This window comes from Octopus bimaculoides, chromosome 9 (assembly GCF_046866305.1).
Source record: "Octopus bimaculoides isolate indiv1 chromosome 9, ASM4686630v1, whole genome shotgun sequence".
NCBI lineage: Eukaryota > Metazoa > Mollusca > Cephalopoda > Octopoda > Octopodidae > Octopus > Octopus bimaculoides.
Window position 1 is genome coordinate 82,409,175 of NC_142936.1, and position 22,425 is coordinate 82,431,599.

At 32.1% G+C, this 22,425-nt stretch overlaps 1 protein-coding gene across 15 annotated transcripts in view; it reads right to left on the minus strand.

The window, feature by feature from the left end:
* Positions 1-2,352: 2,352 nt before the first annotated feature.
* Positions 2,353-22,425, minus strand: part of LOC106867266 (zinc finger protein ubi-d4) — a 64,539-nt gene continuing 44,466 nt past the window's right edge. For 10 of the 15 annotated variants that reach the window (XM_089357885.1, XM_089357888.1, XM_089357884.1 and 7 more), the window contains 4 exons: positions 13,046-13,171; positions 11,327-11,439; positions 6,409-6,490; positions 2,353-5,687 (listed from right to left, as the gene is read on the minus strand). In XM_089357885.1, the coding sequence (XP_089214011.1) occupies positions 5,620-5,687; positions 6,409-6,490; positions 11,327-11,439; positions 13,046-13,171 (389 nt within the window). In that variant the 3' untranslated portion in view covers positions 2,353-5,619. Of the gene's footprint in view, positions 5,688-6,408; positions 6,491-9,614; positions 9,682-11,326; positions 11,440-13,045; positions 13,172-13,517; positions 13,769-22,425 lie in introns of all 15 variants that reach the window. The other 5 variants (XR_016243226.1, XR_016243224.1, XR_016243223.1 and 2 more) reach the window with 3 other exon arrangements.

Consider the following 22,425-nt stretch of genomic DNA (forward strand, 5'->3'; position numbering starts at 1 on the left):
TAAATGATGATGTATGTATGTATGTATGTTGGCATTTCTATAATGCAGTAATTTTGTGTATAAAGCTTACCTGTCTCTGACGATTTGACTGTACAGCTTGGTTATGTAATTAACTTTGTATAACTAATAATCAGCTTTTGTTAATGAAAAGTATGTAAGGTAGTGCAACTAAATATCTTATAAACAATCCTTCATGTTTTATTTATTTATTGTACATATATATATGTATGTATATATATATATATGCATGTGTGTGTGTGTTCTGTCTGTCTGTCTATCTATGTGGGGGTCCCAAAAAGTTCCTGGCTTTGGATAAAAGAAAATACTGAAGGATCAGTTAATTATGATTTTATTTAACATATTCCATTCTCAGATTCACACACTTATTGCAGCAGTCCTTCAGTTTTTCTAAGCCCTGTGAAAGAACTCTGAAGACTGGACCTCCAACTAGGCTTTTCGTGATACCCTTAAGGCAAGGAACTTTTCAGTACCCCCTCATATCTATCAATCTCTCTCTCTATATATATATATACATATACAATACATTGTGTGTGTATGTAAACGTCACCAAGATCAGGAAATTGAGTCTAAAATAATCAAACATTAACATTAATGGCAGTGCCCCAGCAAGACTACCTCTGGCTGAAAGCATGAAACTGATAAGAAAATAATAGAACAAACGATGTGTGTGTGTGTGTGCGCATACATTTATATATACAGGCTTTTTGTTGCCTTGAAAGCATTTAAACCAGGTTGCTAGTCTCCATCACTATTTTGAAAGCCCTGAAAAGAAGGACCATGTAATTTTGCCCCTTGCACTTCTGACAAAAGTCATTAAAAAATTATGTAGAAACCCTTAACTGAGCTGCCTACTGGACAGGAATTATGAGACCTTGGGACGCCAAGCTTCTCTAATGGTCTGACTTTTTCCTTTCCATGTCATGAGTAATAAAATATTTTCAGTATAATGTAATGAAAAGATCTTGGCATGTTATGTTATTAAATTAGTCTGACCTTTTCTTTACATCAGCATGAAAGAAAAAAGAAAACTGTTATGTGTTAGAAAATACCGTCAGTTACCATTTACTGCTATTTAACTGTTTGTTTTTCTTGAATCAAGAATAGCAACAAGTGTTTTTGTTACTGTTTGTTAACTTTACATCCAATTTTCCATGATGATATGGATTGGACAGAGATCAGAAATTTAATCTAAGCAGCATGTTATAGTTGGATGACCTTTCTGTTGCCAACCCTCACCTGTTTTTCTAGTAAGAAATATTCTTTATTCCAATAATGCACAATGATAAGATGTTTTTGTCAACAGTGGATTTAGACATCATCTCACTGTTTTGCTCACATGGTGGCAAGAAGTAGAATCTACAGGGTGTTCACAAGGTCTGGGCACATGGAGTAAATAAAATAATAACATAAACAATTAAATATAAGAAATAATAATAATTTCTTAAAGTACGTGTTAATCCCCATGTACCCAGACTTTGTGGACACCTTGTACATTTGCATAAGCTAGACAGAATTCATTGAGGTTTATTTTCTATGGCCTGATCCCCCTTCTTGTTGCCAATCCTCATCTGTTTCTAAGTAAGGTAATATTTCCCTATGGCCAGACATTTTCACAGTATGTAGGACACAGTTTGTATGATGGGGCTTCTTGAAATTATCTCCCCTTTCTAATTCACTAATTTGGTATCAGTCACAACTGCCAACCATGCCTTTCTTCACTTTTTATCAAAACGAAAATGTCAATAAATCAAGAATTTATCTTTTAAGGTTATTTAACATACCTTTACTTACTCCGAGATATTTCTCTTGGCTCATTTTAACAATTATGGCATTAAATAAAAAAAAATTGCACAGAATTAAATATATAGGTGTAGGTTATGACTACGTGGCAAAGAAGCTTGCTTTGTCACTATGTAGCTTTGGGTTCAGTCCCAATGTGTAACACCTTGGGTGAGTACCTTCTATTATAGCCCCAAGTTGATCAACACCCCTATGAATGAATTTTGTAGACGTAAATTGTGTGGAAGTCTGTCGTGTGTGTGTGTGTGTTTTTTTGTGTCAGTGTTTGTCCCCTCACACCACATGACAACCGGTGTTGGTTTGTTTATGTCCCTGTCACTTAGTAATTTGGCAAAAGAGAAGAGTAAGTACCAGACTTAAAAAAAAAAAATACTGGGGTTGATTTGTTTGACTAAAATTCTTCAAGAGAGTGCCCCAACAGGGCCTTGGTCCAATCACTGAAACAAATAAAACATGGAAGATAAACATGTAGCAAAAATGTTAAAGCAGATTTGATCAACAGTTATTGAAAGAGAAAAAGGAAAGCAAATGTTAGAGCTAGAGAAAATTTTATTTCTTTTGTTTGTTCTTTTACAAGTCTGAAGTGTGTCAGATTGGAATGGGAAAAAAACCTTTACATAGGAAAAAAAGCAACAAAACTTTAGCTTTGAAGGTAAACTGTCATGATTCAGTGTCTTATATATGTGAGTGTGTAACTGTTGAGGAAAATAGCACCAATAGGCAAGTGTGAGGGGAAAATTTAGAATTTAAAAAAAAGAAGAACTCAGTTTAACAGAAAGATATAAGTGTGGGTTAGGGGGTGGGGGGGTTGAGATAAAAAGAAAAAAGAATTTGATTTATTTCAAATCGAAAACAATACCAGATACCAATACATTTAAAGAATGTTTAGCATGAAACACAGAGCAGGAGCTAGAGTATTCTGTGCCTCAGGCCAGTGCTACAAAGTACAGCTGTTTGGCAAATACAGCCAAGAGTAGTAGCTTATAAATAAATATGTAGCGTACATTTGTTCAGCTGAAGTCTATTTCATTTCTGATATTGCTAAAACATTGTTTAAACAACTACAGCATCCATATCTGTTGACAGATATAGATAGTAAGACTAGGATTTACCAAAAAAATTATCATAATCCTTTTTGTTTTTTGTTTTTTTTTATGTTCTTTGAAAAAAATCTGTATTTTTAGCTAGATTAATGAAATTACATCTAAACTGTTCAGAATTTAGATTTTAACATCTTAAGTAATCTCTTGGTTTGCCAAGTGCATAGCACCGACCCTGTTAGTACCAATCTATAAACAGGGGACTAGTGGTGGGTAATAAATAAATAAACATGCCAATAATGGCTTTCTTCAGCTGAACTTATACCATTATTATATGTTCTTTTATAAGCTAAAATGTGACTCCTAATATTTACGTAGAAAGAATAAATGACATTGTTTTGATATCAGCAGGAATTAATTTTTATATAGATAATGGCTTCAAATCAGCTTTTTAAAACTGAGAGGTAGATACTTATAAAAGAAATCTACAACACTGAATTAATCCAAAACGAACTGCTTGATTTTAAAGATGTAAAAAGAAGTAATATGGCATGCAAACAGCATCAAAGCCAAAATTTAAATAAACATTTAAGAATAATGTTAAATTCAATAAATATGAAAACATGAAAAAAAAAAAAAAAATTCCTATGACCACATTATTATTATGATGATAATGATTATTACTATTATTTAAATTAAAATTTTGATGAACATTTTAAAAATTGTTTTACATCATTCTTTTAAACTGAGTTCTGTATATTCTGATAAGAGGTAGATAAACCGCACACATGCACACACATATACAACATTTGTTTAACTTGAAAGAAAATATCAATAAGAAAAGAAAATATTGATAATTCTACTTAAAATCCCATTCAGAAAGATGGAATTAATGCAGGAGACTAAAAAGACAGGTTGAAATCTCAGATATGAAATAATATAGATGTGTCTCTCCCTCTATATAGATTTAAACATCTTGTTAAATGCTCAGAGTCAAAACTGGTACAATAAGTTTTACTAACAGCTCTATTAACTTTAAACGTATTTCAATCTAAGAAAGTCTGTTTGACTTAATAATAATAATAATAATAATAAGAGACTTTCAAAAACAAATTGTGAGTTTTGAAACATTAAAGTCTTGCATAGATTTATATTTAAAGGAAAAAAAAAAAAAAGAAAAAAAAGAAAAAGAAATGCTTTATCCAATAAATTTTAAATATTTTTCTTGGTTTTTATTTTTAGAAAAATAATCTCATCCTTGTTTGTCTCACTTGTGTAAAAACTAATTTCCAAATAGTAATCTTTGTCCATACTAAGTGAAATTTATCTATTCAACTTTAAATATAATTCCATATTTATAGCTCAATATAACAAATGTAAAGGGTAACAAAAATAATCTAAAACTGGTTATTCCATATAGCGTGTTGCTGGCAGTCACAGGCCAATTCAATAACTGGTAAGGCACAACAGTACATATGCTTCGCAGCAGCCTAATATATCTGCACTGTTGCCTTTGTCGTCTTCATTTTACTTTTATAGCAGCCAGCACCTAATCGGACATCATTAAACTATTAAGCAAGAAGCAATACTTTTGACTGAGACAGACAAGAAAAGGGGACAGAAATGAGAAGAGAGAAAGCTAATGTATATAAAACTCACTAAACACATTTCAAACTCAAATATTTAAAGACTGAAGCCTATTTCAATAAAATGCTTAAATTATTGCATCTAATCAGAACAAAATTCTTTTGAAGGAAGTAAAAGGTCCAATTCAAAGTTCTTTAGATTTACACAACAATACTTCTTAAACTAGTCTTTACTAAATTCTTTATATTAATTAAATTTTAAAATATTGTCCAAAGATAACAGTTGCATTAAATGATAAAAAAAAAAAACGAAAAACCATGATATAAATATAATGAAGACAATATATTCAAGAAATCTAACTGGCTAAATGGTATCTACTGCTTGTGCACACACACGCACAGTCAGCCAACGCAACTACTAAATGACACTAGCAGCCAATGCAAACAAAATACGACTATTGTTAAAGTTATATCCAAAACATCATTGCACATGTTTGCTCATGTAGGCAAGCACAGCTTCTCCTCTTCAAGTCTTATAGTGCTGTACTACTATCAGTTTCAGAAGAACCATGTGGGCATGTGCATGCTATTGACTTTGATATTTACTACAATTACTACTACAGGAATCAATTGTCTACAATAGTGCTGTATCGGATTTTTTTTTCTTTAGGCAACGTTAGCAGAAGTTTTTTTGTTGTTGTTGTTGTTGAGATTCTTATACTCATGATTATTTTGAAGTATATCAGTAAGATAATTACCATTAGCAGCATACATATTACATTTAACGAGGGGGGGGGAAAAATGTAGGTAACTGTTGGAATAAAATTTAGCCCTACCTCAATTGGGACACTGTTGTTGTCTTTTTTTTTTGTTTGATATTTTAAAATTTTTTGTTTTACATATACAAAAATATGTTAAGGTTTTTGGTTACAGGAAAGAATTCAAAAGTTTTTCCTAATAACTACTGAAAAAAATTCAAATGAGTTAAGGCAGCAGCTGTAGCAGTTGAGTCTGCTAGATACATCGCTCTTCCCGGTAATCTAGGAGAGGTGAACTCCAGACAAAGACAGCAAAAGTAATGAATGTAGCATGCCTCCTCCTCCACGCACTGGTCAACAGGTGAGAAGGAACACAAATGGTCCGATGCACAGCACTGCTTGGCATCCACATCATCATTGCATGCCCTCGGGCTTTTTACCTCCGTGGAATTCCTCTATGCACAAGTGGCAACTCCAACTACCTGTAACGAAAGATAAATGTAGAAACATCAGAATAAAAAACTTATTTGATAAAATACAATATGCATGATAGTTTTCAATGAAAACACAGAGAGAAAAACCATCTGTGTTGGTGCCATGTAAAAGCACCCATGCCAGTGCCACGTATGTAGCATCTGTACTGGTACCACATTAAAAGCACCCAGTATACTAAGTAAAGTGATAGGCATTAGGAAGGGCATTCAGCCCTAGAAACCAAGCCAAATCAGGCTGGAACATGGTACAGCTCTCCAGCTTGTTAGCTCTGGTTAAACCTTCCAACCCGTGCTAAATGATGATGATGATGATGATATAAATACACACACACAATTCTAAGAATCTTATTACACATTATCTAAAATAAGCACTACTTAAAATTCAATAATGGAATGGTAATTTTTGTTTTTTAAGTTATGTATGTGTGTATCTATATGTGTGTGTATGTGTGTATCTGCCTACATAAATACATGTGAGATGCTTAAAACCTCATTATATGAATCTGAAAGTGAGTTCTTTTCTCTCGTCTACTCCACTTAACATTATAAAATGCATCTTAGTTAACATGAATAAATGTTCTGTGTTAGTATCAAAGTCAGTGACTAACAGGAAGAATATTTTGGAAGGGCAAATTTTTTTCTGAGGAAGTAAGTGCAAATAGGCAATGTGTTTCAGTACATAATACATATATGTATATAGTTATATTACCCTCAGGTGGTTCCGATAACTGAGGAGTCAAGCAATACATATGATAGCCTCGGTCACAGTCATCACAGAACAGAAGCTGTTCCTAAAAGGAGAAAGAAAAGAAAGGAAAATTAATTTTATATACATATATATTTATCTATCTTTTATATATATATATATATATATATATACACACACATACACTAACACACACACAAGGTGGTATCAAAAGGTTCCAGGAGTAGTTATGCATAATAAAAAATAACTTCTTACACCAGTCCCAGTGTTCCTGCCACTTTTGGAATCCGGCCTGGAAGTTGTTTTTCCATAAGCGGGTCAAGGATCTTCTGTAATTCACTCTGGATCTCGACAACGGTGATAAAACAGTGACCTTTGAGTTTCATTTTCATCTTGGGGAAGAGATGGAAGCCCACAGGTACAGAAGTGATACCATGTTGTTGTGAAGAATCCAATTCTTTGTAGTCCACAGATCCAGTCGCTTTCACTGAATGTCCTTCATCAAACGCTTCAAAACATCGCAGTACAACCGTCTAGCCCAGGGGGACAAATTCTCGGTGCACAAAACCAAATTTCTGGAGGTGACACTCATGGCAGGTCTTCTAGGGACATTCTTCTACTTTTGAAGCACCCATGCCACTTGAAACATTGTGTACAATCCATTGCCTCATTTCCATAAACTTGCTGAAGCATGTTCAACGTCTCAGTAGCAGACTTCCCAAGTTTAATACAAAATTTCATGTTGTCTCTTTGTTCCTGTCCATGACAAAAATTGCAGACTGCAGCATACATGTGATCACAAAAACACATATCTGTGAAATAAACTCAGTGACACCACTCGGCACACTGCCTCATGAAGGTCACTGCTAGCTCTCAGTGCACACACAACTGTGTGCTGCCATCTGTTGGCATGCTACAGGACTAGTTTGGAGACTTTTTGAAACCACCTTGTGTGTGTGTGTGTGTGTGTGTGTGTATATATATATCTATATATATATGAAATAGTAAAAGTCTCCACATGAAACAATGCAAAACAAAAATTTGGGAAAATAATGGAATGAAATTTACAAAGCCAAAGAACATATAATTCATTTAAATGACTACTAATAAGAAAATAATTAAAATATTTATAATAGAGCTATTTACAGATTACAGGCTTATCAAAAGATTTTACACATAAATGATGGCATGATTTGGCTATATGGTTCATGTTATAATATTGCTCAATGTGAATAAGAGCACTTCAAATTTCCTTCATAACAAGCAATTCTTTTTGTTTATTATTTACATTTGACGGATATTTGTCCTCATCTTTTTGTTGTTTAATAAATCTAATAATGAAATAAACTGAAACAGCACAGCTATTAAATTTGGGGACTAGAAAAATATGGGCTTCACTGTATCTCCGTATGTCATTAGAAACCAACTTCAACACAATGTGAAAATGACTAACTTTGTCATTAGCCTGAGCTTTTGCCCACTACAGAAAAAAATTCATTTTCAAGGAAAGAATTATTTTTGAGTTAACATACATCATCAATTTAATGTCCACTTTTCTTTGCTTGTATGGGTCAGAAAGAATTTGTTGAGGTAAATTTTCTATGGCCAAATGCTCTTTTTGTTGATAACCCACATTGATTTCCAAGCAAGGCAATATTTTCCGGTAACTAGACACGTTTTTCGTGGAAGACAGGAAATGAACAACCTCACTTGTATGACAATAATGCTCATTTACAACCATCATGTGATGTCTAGACAAGGGTAAACACAAAAACACACACAACAGACCTCTATCAGTCTCTGTCTATTGACTCCACATGCAAAGCTTTGGTCAATCATAGACTATAGTAGAAGACACATGCCCAAGGTGCTGCACTGTGGAACAGAACCCTGAGACCACATGGCTAGGAAACAAGCTTTTCAACCATATAGCCACATATGCACCTATTTTGACATAAGTTTTCTATAAATAATTTTCAAAAACATATTACTTGGTAATACTTTGATTAAACCAGAAGCTAGAGCAGCCTTATCAACAAAACCAACTTAACAGAAAACAGCAATACCACCCTTGTTCTTTACTTCTCATTAAAATCAATTCAACTAAAATCTGTAATACTGCTGGTATACAATAGCAGAAGCCAATATTTATTCAGAATTTACAAATATGTTCAGATTCTTTTCCTACTTCAGCACATGCTATAAACCAGCAGTTTAATTTCACATCCATTGTGGCTTATTTTCATGACAAAGTAATTTTATTCAATATCAACTTGTTTATATGTCTTTATCCTATAAATCACTGCAAGTTAGAAAAGATCTTAAAGTTTGCAGAGAACTGTACATATTTTCAGGAAATGGGAACAGATATCATCATCATCATCATCATCATCGTTTAACGTCCGCTTTCCATGCTAGCATGGGTTGGACGATTTGACTGAGGACTGGTGCAACCGGATGGCTACACCAGGCTCCAATCTAATTTGGCAGAGTTTCTACAGCTGGATGCCCTTCCTAACGCCAACCACTCAGAGAGTGTAGTGGGTGCTTTTACGTGTCACCCGCATGAAAACGGCCACGCTCGAAATGGTGTCTTTTATGTGCCACCCGCACAAGAGCCAGTCCAGGGGCACTGGCAACGATCTCGCTCGAAAACCCTACAAGGCCAGTCAGGCGGTACTGGCAACGGTATATATATAATATATAATATATATATATATATATATCAGAAAATATTTTAAAATTTCTACTCTGCAAGACAACTTTGGAAATTTCTAACGGAGAAAATATTTTAACAACAAAAACTGAGAAAATCTTAATCTGAATATAGTAAATGAAATTTTGAAGCTAACAAAGCTCTAAATATGAAGTTTGATGTAGTGTAGCTAATAGTAACAACCAGTATCCAGCATGTTAGTGATTGGTGAAATAGTGATAGGTGTAAATAGTGAAAGGCTAAATTGATAACTAAAGAATTGGTAAACACTAATGAAAATAGTAACTAAATCTAGATATAAACAGTCTCTGAAAGAAGATTATGCATGTATTAATAATAAGTGCGGATGTTAAGATTAGATTTAGATTAAAGTAAAGCGAATTTGGTGGGTCACAAAAGCTTGCCAGTAATTAGCTGGAGTTGTGGGTCAGTGCTAGATGTGTTAAAATGTGCTACCCATGGTCACAGTTGTTCTCAGTTTTACAATACCTACAGCAAATATCCTGCAGTTTTCTTGATCCATGCTGTTGCAAACCTGATTACATCAAAAACAGATTGGTCTGCAAGAATACAAGGTCACACTTTATCAGGTGTTGTATCTGACATGAAAGCTAAGTTCAAAACAAAATAAACAATGCCAGCTCTTGCCATTAACCACCTAAATCTAGTTTTTAGTGGACACTAGCATACGTGATGTGGAAAACCCAGTAATCCTAATTAATTGGAATTATGTCCTTACAGGTGAGAACTATGATTTTCTAAATGACTATTTCTTGAGGGGAGGGGGAACACATGAGTTTTTAATTAATTTAAATTAAATATAGAATGCAGTATTGAGTTTATTCTTCATCAGTATGGTGACAACTCTGAAGATATGTCTTGTTGAACCCCACTTAGTGAAGCATTGTCTGTTACTGCAGGTCTTTGATGATGAGAGAAGTAAATAGGGTTTTGCTGAATGAACACAGAGTGGCTTTATAAAATAAAAGACTAGGAGAATATAACTGGAGATACTTGTTGTGCTTGTGTGTGTGTGTGTGTGTGTGTGTGTGTGCGTGTGTGTATTACACTTCACATGTGCTCTTGACAGTTCTATAATTTGTGTATATTGCAAAGCACCAATCTAGAACTGCAGGGATGCCTACTAAATATAGATTATCGTTATTAACTAATTTAAAAATAATTAACAGTGACCATGGTAGAGACAAGTAATAAATGGGAAAGTTAACTGCAAGACAAAAATAACAGTTTTACTGACAAAATGTTCTCCAAGCTGGTATCTATAACATCCACACACGACAAATCAGCTATTTATTTCACCTGAATATATATATATATATATATATGCAATATTATTTGATAATCTAATGTCCATACGAATTTTACAGGTCATTAATCCTCATATCCAATGTTATATTTAAGTTACATCTCATTAAAAATATATCATTCCACAGATAACTCCCATTGCCTTATCCAATACATGATTGTTAATACTTTGACATAAATTTGGATAAACAAAAATGTTTGAGAATCATGTTTTTTTTTTTTTAGATGTTAGCAGCTAATATTTTTAGTAATTTGGTGTAAATCAAAGTTTAAAAGTAAAAAGAAACTGCATCATTTCAATGTAACAGGAGTCCTTGAAGTACAAAAATGGAAGTCTATTCAATCAAGGATGACTTGGGGACTAAACAACAGGTGTCCTACCACATATGAGGAAGCAACTCTCACAATAAATACATATCATTTCCTGGTCAATTCCCATAACATTTCTTATAGTAATAACAGTGTTGATATATTTGTTCAAATCTGACAGAATAAGACAAAACAAAAATGAATTCTTAAAACAGTTTAACCAGGAAAACAATACATGCTATGAAAAATTAATGTCACGAAATGAGAGTTACTTTGAATCCTTTGATTTCAGTCACAAGAAATTTCCACTGGTAATTAAAAACAGTTCTGTTAATTTAAGTTTATTTAAATCTGGTTAATGGGGGGAAAAATCTAAGCAACAATCCTCTAAGGACATGAAATGTGAATTTTCTTAAATGCAAATTTCTCAAACCTTTTTTTTTAACCATATAACAAATAAAAACAGTGGCAATAGAAGCTATAGTAGCAACAGCACTAAGAAGATGCAAATAGATTTTCAAAGAAATATAGATATATATAAATAAAAAAGAAAAGCAAACATATGCTTACATCATTATCGGATGTCCCACAGAGACCACAAGACTTGCATTCAATACATTGCCAAGGATATTTCTTCACGGATATTATCATGTTTGGAGTAAACTGCAGGCAGGATGGATGCCCTGGAGCAAGACAAACAAAATGGATTGGAAGAAATTGTAAAGCCCAAGCAAGAAAATTAATGTAATTTTCATGAGCATTTGTAGCCAAGCAATTAAAATATAAACTTTCTTTTAATAATAATTATAAAAAGAAACCAAAAAAAAAAAAAAATGATTTCTGAGTAATAAATAACCTAAAGATGAGTGTTAATGGCAAGTTGTTATACTTACAATTGCAAACAGTATCAGAGCTCTGAGAAAGAGAGTATGAAATATAATTGTAACATTTGGATGGGGGGCAAAATTGTAAATGTTGAAACTATAATGATACACCATGAATCATCTATAACAGTAATAGAAGAGAAGATGCAGTCAAAATAGTTGTTTTGGTACAGAATTTAAAACCAAGCCTCCTTAAATGTACTAAATATGTAATTGAGATAAATATTATAGGGTTTTACAATTTTGCTCAGTAACTGTTGGGCTGTGTATTTGTTTTTGTATTTATGGAGGAAGACAGAAGTATATAAAATTGGTTATTAGCTTACATAAGAATTTTTTATATTTTTTCCTATGCATGAACAAAACCAGTAAAATGCAGCTCCTGTCCTAGTCTGTCAAAGCTAGATTTCAAATATTTAGTAAATTAAATCACCCAGTAAATAAGCTTAATAATATAAAATATTTTCTTTTTCTTTTTTCATATCACATGGATATATATTTCCTTGGTTCACAGATTTGTCTCAGATAATCTACAAACACTTGCAAAAGAAATTCTAAGCTTAAAAAAAAAAATAATCATACTCCCAGTTTACCTCAATCAATTTAAAAGCATAATATGGTTTTAAACAATATTCATTAATGTATTTCAAGATTACATTAATGTAATAGTATGATCTAAACTATAGCTTATATAATCACATCATTATATGTTGAAACAACATAAGAAAATAACAAACAGGTTTAATTACCATCATTTTCACGCCTGTTCTTCCAAACTGGCATGGGTTGGGACTGGACGTTTTGGCACAGTTTTAACAACCAAACGCTCTTCCTGGTACCAGCCCTTTTAGTTGCGTTTTACGACACTCAAGTATAAACTGTACTTATCCCTGCATGTCATAAGAGGTGACTAAAAGGAGCTGGTGTTAAGAAGGCAGACTTTCAGTATTTCCAAATATCTTTTGCCAAATAATCAACAAACAGAACTAAGATTTTTGTTGCAAATACACAAAACTCTGATACTAAAATCAAACTGTTAAAAACTGCAAAGTTTCTTGTCAAATCACTTAACTGCTGCAAGGAGTCTAACAACAAGTTTCCTCAACACACACACACATATATTATACTCTTACACAAAGAGTGATGACAATGACTTCAAAGTTTTGGCTTGCTACCTCTCATCTGACAGTTTGTAGAAGGATAACAGGCCAAAACTTCAAAGTCACTGTAATTTCTCCTCCTGTAAAAGTACAAGTATTTTATAAAAAGTATTGCGTAATCCTTCAGTTCATTGTAAAATTGTTTTTATTGTAGTTCAAGGGAAAAACAAACACATATAAATGGTACCCAAAATAAAGATTAAGAGACTGGAGGTAAGAAAAGTTAAATGAATGAAAGCCTTTACCTGATCGTCCACAATCACTGCAGGATACTAGGCCTTCTGGCTGACGCGTCTTCTTGTTCTCTTGTGAGTCTCCGAGGCAGAAATCACAGTAATTATTTGGAGCCACTTTGCCATCAATAGATTTTGCTGAAAGATTAACAAAAACAAAAATAAAAAAACTAAATGCTTGAAGACAGTGGGATGTAACTGAAGAAAGCACAACACTACACAACATGGCAAACTAGAATCCCATCTATGTTAACCCTGCCACCATTACACCCAGGCTGCAAGCAAGAAAGCAGTTACAGAACAGATAAGTTTAGAATTATTGTGCTATCAATTTCCTTGCTTAAAAAATTCATCCAGAAATTATCAATTATAACTGCTTTTAATGATAAATTCAAATATGTATCTGCATATTGTTTATATAAAGGTAAGATATTGTTCACCAGCACTTATCCAAACTAACAAAAAATTTGAAATAGCTTCGCACCTTTTCAAAACAGCCTCATTAATGAACATTTTGGGCCCCCATTGGGAAAGTAGATTTTCAGTTTTTCTTGGGCCGCCCTCTCTTTTGGTGGTGATTTTCAATGCTTTTATGCTTCTGCAGTTGATACTGAGAGGCAAAGCATCGGCCACACTCTTCGCCTGAGCCCACGAGGAATTTGCAAATAAACAGAGAGGGTGAGTCTGCGTGTCTCGTGTGAAGGCTGCCACCATGCATCCACACCGTGTGTCTTCCTGTCAGTAGAAGAGGGAAATATGAAACGGCAAGAAGACGTTCAGATTCTAGGTTGGTGGCCCCGGCTCAGTTTACATACAACAAGATTTGTAGACTTATGAATTAGAGAGGAAACAAAAAATAACAAAACAAAACAAAAATAAAATAAACATCTTTTTTTTTATATTTATTTTAATAGTTTAAAATAAAATTAAGAAAAATGTGTGGATTGTTTTATTTTAAATATTGAAACTGAAGAAAAAGTTATAAAGAAAGACAAAGAAAAATTACAAAAATTTGTATACTTTAATAATAGATCGATAGAAATATGATATTTCCAATTACTATAATTGCCAATTTTTTTCTGTTATTAAAATATTTCTTTTGGAATCACTTTTATCTTTCTCTCTCTCTCTTTCTCTCTTTTCAAAAGCATTATATTTCGTTCATATAAGAACAGTGCTATAGTATATTATTGTTTTCAGTAGTATTAAAAGCAGAAATATGCATATTAAATATTTTTGTTTATCAGGATGACTTTTTTAAAATTTTATTTAAAATGACCAAAACTTTATTTTTAAAATAGTCTTTAAAATTGATTTAATTTATATTAATATTTTTCTTCAATTTTTTAATTTTTTATTTATGAATCTTCTGTCTTAAATTAATATTATGAAAGCAGGTTGTAAAAAAATGTAAGAAAAAATATTGAATTATAAAAGAAAACAAAGAAAACAAAGGGGAGGCAGGTATCTAAGAAAGAATATTACCAAAGACATTCAATACTAGACAGGGGGGAATAGTTGGAATAAGAATTTGGAATGAAAGAAGCTGGTAAGCAGGTTCTGACTACTCTACTTGCAGCCTGGTGAAGTATCTATGGTTTACTTTTAGCCTAGGGTTTCTGATGGTACACTTAGGTAAACATATTGTAATCAATACATCACAATAGCCACTCACCAAATAAAAGATGAGGTGACAGCACAAGAGAAATGTGTGAGACTTACAAGGAAGATTTTAATGATACAAGAGATTTTACTAACTAAATCATTAACCATAAACTTGACATGCACAGATATTTTATATGCTTAGATAAATATAATAGTATCCCAGCTTGTTACTTACAATAGCCAGACTATACTGCTAGCTTTTACTATTGCACTAATATGAGACATTATAAGTTAACAGCCAGTAAATATTAAAGAGACTGGTGAAGTGACATATACCAGTTTTTAAGGTAAAATCAAAATGACGTGTGCACACATACACGTTGATGTATGTGTAATAAAAGAGTAAAAGACAACTGAAGGGTGAGGAAGATGGATTAGTACAAGATATTATATGCAGAAAGAGAGGAGGAGATAGTTTAAATTTGATGAACACTGCAGTTAGTTAGGCATTGTTACACAAATACATGCACAAGAATATGAATTTAATCACCCAACAAACAACGGATTTTAGATATAAAATCTTTAAAAGATATGTTATACAAAACTTTCTCAAGGTTTAAAAGATGGCAACCATATATATATATAATATATATATGTCATACAGCAAAATAAAAAAAAATATATTAAGAAGAAAAAAAACATTGTAAAAGCACTGAATGCATATAAGCAAAATTGATATTTCAACTTAATAAAGCTTTAGCTTTACAAAGAAGAAAATCTCAAAAGAAATATCGAAGATGAAAGAGATATTCTGCAAGGATTACTTACTGTCATGTCTGTATACATTCTAACACTTCAAAAGCAAAATGATGTCTATTCTTACAAGAAACTTCTATAAATATTAAATAGGTGTTAAAAAAAAAATGAATAAACCCTTACAAAATATGTAAGTAGTTTTGATTTACATACTCTATTGATATAGGGAATTAAATTTGAAGTGAAATACTAAAAGGAAGAATTTTACTACCAACTGACAAATTTTAACTGAATACCTCAAATGCTGAATTTCTTTCAGTTATTACACACTTTGACTCTAAACATAAGTCAATTGGCTACTATTTCTCATCAGGAATCAGAGAATTGGCAGTCATTAGAGCACTGGGTATAGTGTCTTATGGTATTTGTACTGGCTCTATGTACTCCGAGTTCAAACTCTGCTGAGGTAAACTTTGCCTTTCACTGTGGATAAAAACTGTATAAGTCCAGAGTAAGAGTAATGGATTAGTGCAATTGACAAGACATAATACTAAACAGGATGCTTTGCTTCTGTTTCTATGTGTTCTGCAAATAACACTTGTAATGACACTAGTATCAAAGCTGTTGTCAATCCTTGCATTGGTAGGATGTAGAGGGGAAACTTACAGGCACATCTACTATTTAAACATAAATATTGCATCTTAGAGAGGAACATTACAGATGTTCTGGACTATGATTTATATCTGAGTAAAAAATACTCATTTTGGAAAATTAATCCTCTTGAAAATATTTAGTTTCTCAAAAGATGTTTACAACAGCAACAATCTGAGACAGAGACAAATCAAACAGCTAATAGATGAAAGAAACTCTCTAAAAATATTTATCAAATGGTGACAGTTCCAAAGGATTAGATTATAGAAAACATCTAGAGTACAGCGAATTTTTTTTTAGAAAATAAATATATTCTTAAATATTGCATTTAGTTATTTGAAAAATAAAGGAAATGTGTTGAAAAAATATACTAAAAGCATTACATGTACTAACTTTATTTTTACAGCTATTTAGTGAGGAATTAAATATTTAACCCTTTTGTTATCACATTTTTAGCTTTTGCAATTCTATATTTCTGAGATGAGGAATTTATATTATGTACACTATTTACATTAGTCGGATTGATGTCCTCATTCTGATTGTTGCTTTCACTACATTTTGGCTGTTGTGCACTCCAACCTTCTTCAGATGTCATAAAAAAAAAAAAAATCAACTGTAGGGAAAACAAATGTCATGAAACACAGAGAACAGAATGAAAACAATGTATCCTTGTGGATCAAATAAAGGGTTAGGGTTGAAATTCCAATACAACAGCTTGACACAAGACACCTGAAAAAGGCTGGAGCGTGGACAACTGCCAGAATGGAATGAACGTATCAATCATGATGAAAACACCAGTCCGAGTAATATAAATAGTATACATAATACATTACTTTTCTTTAAAATTCTTTTGAGAAAAAAATGAAAAATTTAGTAAAATAACATCTTTATTAAACTGGTGTTTCAAACAAATCAATATGAAATTTTGATGGGAAGTTTAAATTTATATCACTTTAAAAATAGGAAGTTTGTATTCTAGAGCCAGGAGCAGTCTCAGGTGAGTATCAAAAGGGGTTAACTAGTAAAGGTAAGGTATTAAAGTTTAGGTAATAACAAACACGGCTAACATGAACAGAGTATATAGTTTTAAACAATTAATAAAATATCTCAGTGGTAGGAGGAATAATTCCCTTATTCAACAATTATTTCCTAAAAGAGAAAATTATTCTGCAAATGAATGAGTATCTTGATAATGTTCTTTCTTTAGTTTAACCTTACCTCATGAAAAAAAAAAAAAAAAATTAATTATTGCAGCTAAAACTTTTGTTGCAGTATACCTCAAATGACTTACACAATTTGATGGTAGCTTGTTAAAAGATTTGCAAGCCAAAACATTGGATATCTCAGGAATTGCCATGAATATCAGATAAAATATTGTGTTTATTCAAAATGTGAATGAGATTTTAAATAGCTATTCTATAACAAAACCATTCCACAATGATGCTATATAAAACAAAACCCCTTTTCTACGTGCACATATATAAAGTAATATATATTGCATGTGCATATAAACATTAGTTTTTTCTGGGGAAATAGCATTGGTTACGACTGATTAATGAAGTATTTTAACAACATACAGGTTATCTAAATTTTGAATAAAATTCTTTTCAGATCTATCATACCTGTCTTACACTCTTCAAATTAGGTATAAACCTTTGTAAACTTTCTGTGAGGTACAGAAAATGATGATTTAACAAACATCATTCAAATAGATGTTGTTTTAGTTTTATTACAAAAGACTAAAATATAGATGTCTCTCAGAGCATAACTTGCTAAGTGATTTACCATTAAATAATATTCATTCCTTCAGTTTCTACATAACCACTGGTAATACCAATTGCTAATTAAATAATAATAAAGTTAATAAACTTCTAGCATTAACTGATCTTAAATAATTAGAATCCCATATACAGAGTTTATCTTTAAAGTTTCTTTTGTTTTGTTTTTGTTTATTAAATACAACAGTAAGAGCAAATAACAATGATCAACAGAAGATAATCTTTTGATAGGATAGGAAACAAGTATGTTTTGATTTAAATATTTCATGGAGCTAAATAGTTTTTCTATAACATACATAAAGTTTGTTATTTCATAAACCAAAGCTTGGAAAGCATAAATGGCAGGGGAGAGAAACACTAATTCATTAAACTAATATCTACACTAACAAAATATTTCTTTTGTCAGACTTATTAAGTGAAGAGGAATAACAGGTTGTGACATTTCAGGTCTTTACTGAGTATTATTTAACAGTTTAAACACCTCTGTCTTTAAACTTGTTATGTAAACCAGATCACAATGTGATATAAATTCATGGCACCAATGATAATTACTTCTTACTTTAGCAAAGGGTTATACATGTTGACAGGAGTGTATATGACTTAACTAAACCCCAAACCCACTGCATTCCAGTGCTCTTTTCATAAACTTTCAAAGGATGAAAGGCAAGTTTGATTTCGGCATAAAGTAAACTAAGAGAGCATAAAGGAATGTAACTAAATACCTACCATATTTAGTCCTGTGATCTACAAATGCTACCTTTGACACAAAGCCATGAATTTGTCAAGAAGGGAATAGGATCAAGTGAATTGAACCCAGTACTTGACTGGTACCTCACCTATCTTTTTTACCAAATCAGAACATAATGCAATGAAATAAAATATTGGAAAAGCATTTAATTCAGTGTTGTAATGTTTCTGCCACACTAGCTTACAGACATACAGCAAACTCTTCTAGAGCAGAAGCTGAAACATTTGCTATTTTCATCGGTCAGTATCTATGTACTTAACCTCCTCTCTAACTAACTTGAGTTATAGACCAACATGATGAATCCTCCCTTCACCCTACATTTCATCTTTGCTGAAATATCACAGTATTATTGTCATTGAATATACTGAGCCCTGGTACATAAAAACCAACATAAAATTTTAAAAAGTAGCTGATAGACATCTATAGAGCCGAGTGGCCTCAATTTCCACTCAGCTCTATGGACATTCAAAGATAAACACAAATCATTTCCAAGAGGGACAGTTACTTAGAGAGGTTACCAATCAAGATATTGGTGGCTATAACAAAGAATCATCTTTCCTTATGCCATGTCTTCTTTCTTCTTAATAAAGGAAATTTTGAATTCTTTCCTATGTCAAACATCAGAGTTAAGTTGCCTTGAAGAAGTTTAGTGAGAAGCTTGTGTATCTTACTATTTAATAAGTTACATTTAGTATATGCTCCCTGCTTCAATCAAACAAACCTACAACACATTTTCACTCATGAACAATCTATGGTTTAAATCATCACACACCATACACATGCCAAACCTATGTTTGAAACCATTTAGACTCTATATATCAAACTTAGCTGAAACAACACTACAAAAGCTGGATTCCTTCTTTAGAGCCACTACAATACTTAACACTAAGTAAGTCTAACCCTTTATACTAATTACAAATGTGTCTCATGCATTTGGAAAGGTAAATGATACATACAAAACTCCTTGGTAGCATCCAGGGCAAAGTTATCTGTACCTGATTGCTAAGTCCATGCTTGTCTCTTCAATTGTTACAAGAATGGCATTACTATCCACACCTAAGCCCACTCGACACCCTTTGACTGGCCACACAAAACCACTGTACTTATATGTTCAATCAAGCTTTGTTAGAACTACGCCTTCTTGGAACTCATTCCCTGTTCATATTTCCCTTCACCTCGAAACCTATGAATCAAATTAAATGTTGACTGTGCTGACATCACCCCAGGAAGGGCCTAACAAAGACAGTCACTGGTCTTATCAAACTAATAAATAAAAAGAATATTAATTCCAACAGTAAAATGATCCCTAGAGGATATGAATACAGTCACAGCAGGTTTATTTATTTACCAAACTGTAGTTTACTGATGTATAGCAAGCAGTTGATATGTGCAAAAGCAGATGAGCGCATATGTTAGTATTCAAATGAGATATCAAAAACAATCAAAAGGAAAAAAAAATCATTTGTTAAAATAGTATAAAAAAACAGAATGTTTTATGACAACATATGCTGATTGGCTTATGTTTTCAGCTCTTTCTTAAAGTTCAGTTCTATTTAGATTGATAAAGATATTAATATACAGGAAAATAAAATAAAATGTCACAAAAACACTTTTAAAAAACATTTTCAAAGTTTAAAGACAGAAAGAGAGAGTGTGAGAGAAGCAGGAATTAAAGACATCCACACATTTTATAAAGAGAGTGAGAAAAACAAAACAAATTCAAAAGTTATGAAGCCAATGACCATTGAAAAAGCAGAAGTCAGACATTTAATATAAAACATGCGAAGAACAAAAAGTATTTGATGTAAAAAAAGGAAAATGTTGATAGGATATATGCAACAATAACCAAATGTGATCAACCATTTTTTTTTGTCTTATGCTATTGTGAAGATGAAAACAATTTCATTGCTGTATAATGACCTACGCAGGTCTTAAGATGCATATATTTTAAATGAAAACCTGAAAATATTTATGAACCAATAATTGAAAATTTGCTATTCATTTACTAAACTAAAGTGTGAAAGTCACGCAGATGTGAAACAATACACAAGTAATAATAATAATTAAAAAAATAAGGCCTGAAGGAGTAAGGGTTTAGTCAATTATATCAACCCCAGAACTTGACTGATACTTATATTATTGATCCTGAAAAAAACGAAAGGCAAAGTCAACCTTGGCAGCATTTGAACTCGGAATGTACAGCTAGAAGAAATACCATTAAGCATTTTTGTTGGTGTGCTAATGATTCTGCCACCTTGCTGCCTTAGAAATACTCATTAAGACTAAACTAAATTGTTTGTTAATTGGTGGTTTCAGTACATCACATTGTGTGGAATTATGAAAACTCATGTGTTTCTTTAATCAAGTGGCAACATACAAAAAAAAATGACTGCCAACACATTGTTATTCAAGATAATATTGATTTCTTGTGAATCTTTAATCAAGTCAATTTAATTTTACAGCTATTTCAACAAAGGTATACGAAGCAGGAAACTAAGTTACTAAACTAGATTTCATAAGGCACTGCCATCTTAATATCTTAGCCATCTTCATTATTGATTGTAACATAATAATATGACTTTGATAATAATATGGATGTTATACATAACCATGAAGCTTCAGATTTTTAGAAGATAATAATGATATGCAATAGTTAACCTTTTTTCCTTCTCAAAAATATTATAAACTGGTATGATGCTGGTTACAGATTTCATATATCACAAACATACTATCAAACAAAAGCAGTAAATACTGTTACAATAAAAAATCTAATTTGCTTTTCTTTTTTTTTTTTTATATAGAAACTTCATTCCATAACTTACACATTATATAATGATATATGCACAAAACATTTAGGATATTTCTAAAACATGAAGAAAACAATAAAAGTTTTCTTCTCGGTGCAGGCATGGCTATATAATTAAGAAGCTTGCTTTACAACTACATGGTTTCGGGTTCGGTACCACTGTGCAGCACCTTAGGTAAGTGTCTTCTACTGTAGGCCTGGACTGACCAATGCCACGTGAATGAATTTGCTAAGTGGAAACTGTGTGGAAGCCTGTTATGTGTGTGTGTGTGTCTTTGTGCTTGTGCCTGTCATCCCACGTCCACTGCTTGATGACCAGTGTTAGTTTATGTCCCTGTAATTTAATAGTTACAGGAACATAAATCAGTAATGGATATCGATAAAATACCAGACTAAAAAATAAGTACTGAGATCAATTTGCTTGTCTAAATCCTTCAAAGCATTGCTCCAACATGGCTGCAATCCAATGACTGAGACAAGTAAAACATAAACACAGCTTTTAAGTTCTTATTATCAAACAGAAGCAATAATGATAGCTGCTAAAACCTAATATGAAAGTGTTCCCCAAACTTCAGTTTTCAAACAACAAACTATTACATTCTGACTGAATTATTTTATGTTTATAAAAATATAATTAAAAACTTAATATTTGATTAGATTCACCTAAAGCATTAGATTTTTAAAGAAACCAAATAATGCTACATGTGTTTTTTAAGATCATTAGCACTATAAACGAAAGGTTTCAACTAGTAAATGAAACTTGGTCACAGAATTAATTCCCTAAGAGACTCCAAACACTAGCCACTTGATTAAACAGTGACCATATATCTCTTAAAGCTCATTGAATTTACCTTTTAACTAGTATGACATTTTGCTACTAGGTTTCCTTATTGTGAGCCTTAAGGATTCTGAACTGTAGCAAAATATAATAAAATAAGAAAATGAATAGTCTTGAAGTAATCAATCACAAGATATATTATGTGATTTAGTATAACTAAAAGATATTAGATATCTAGGAATAACCACTTCATAAGAAAGTCATAATTAC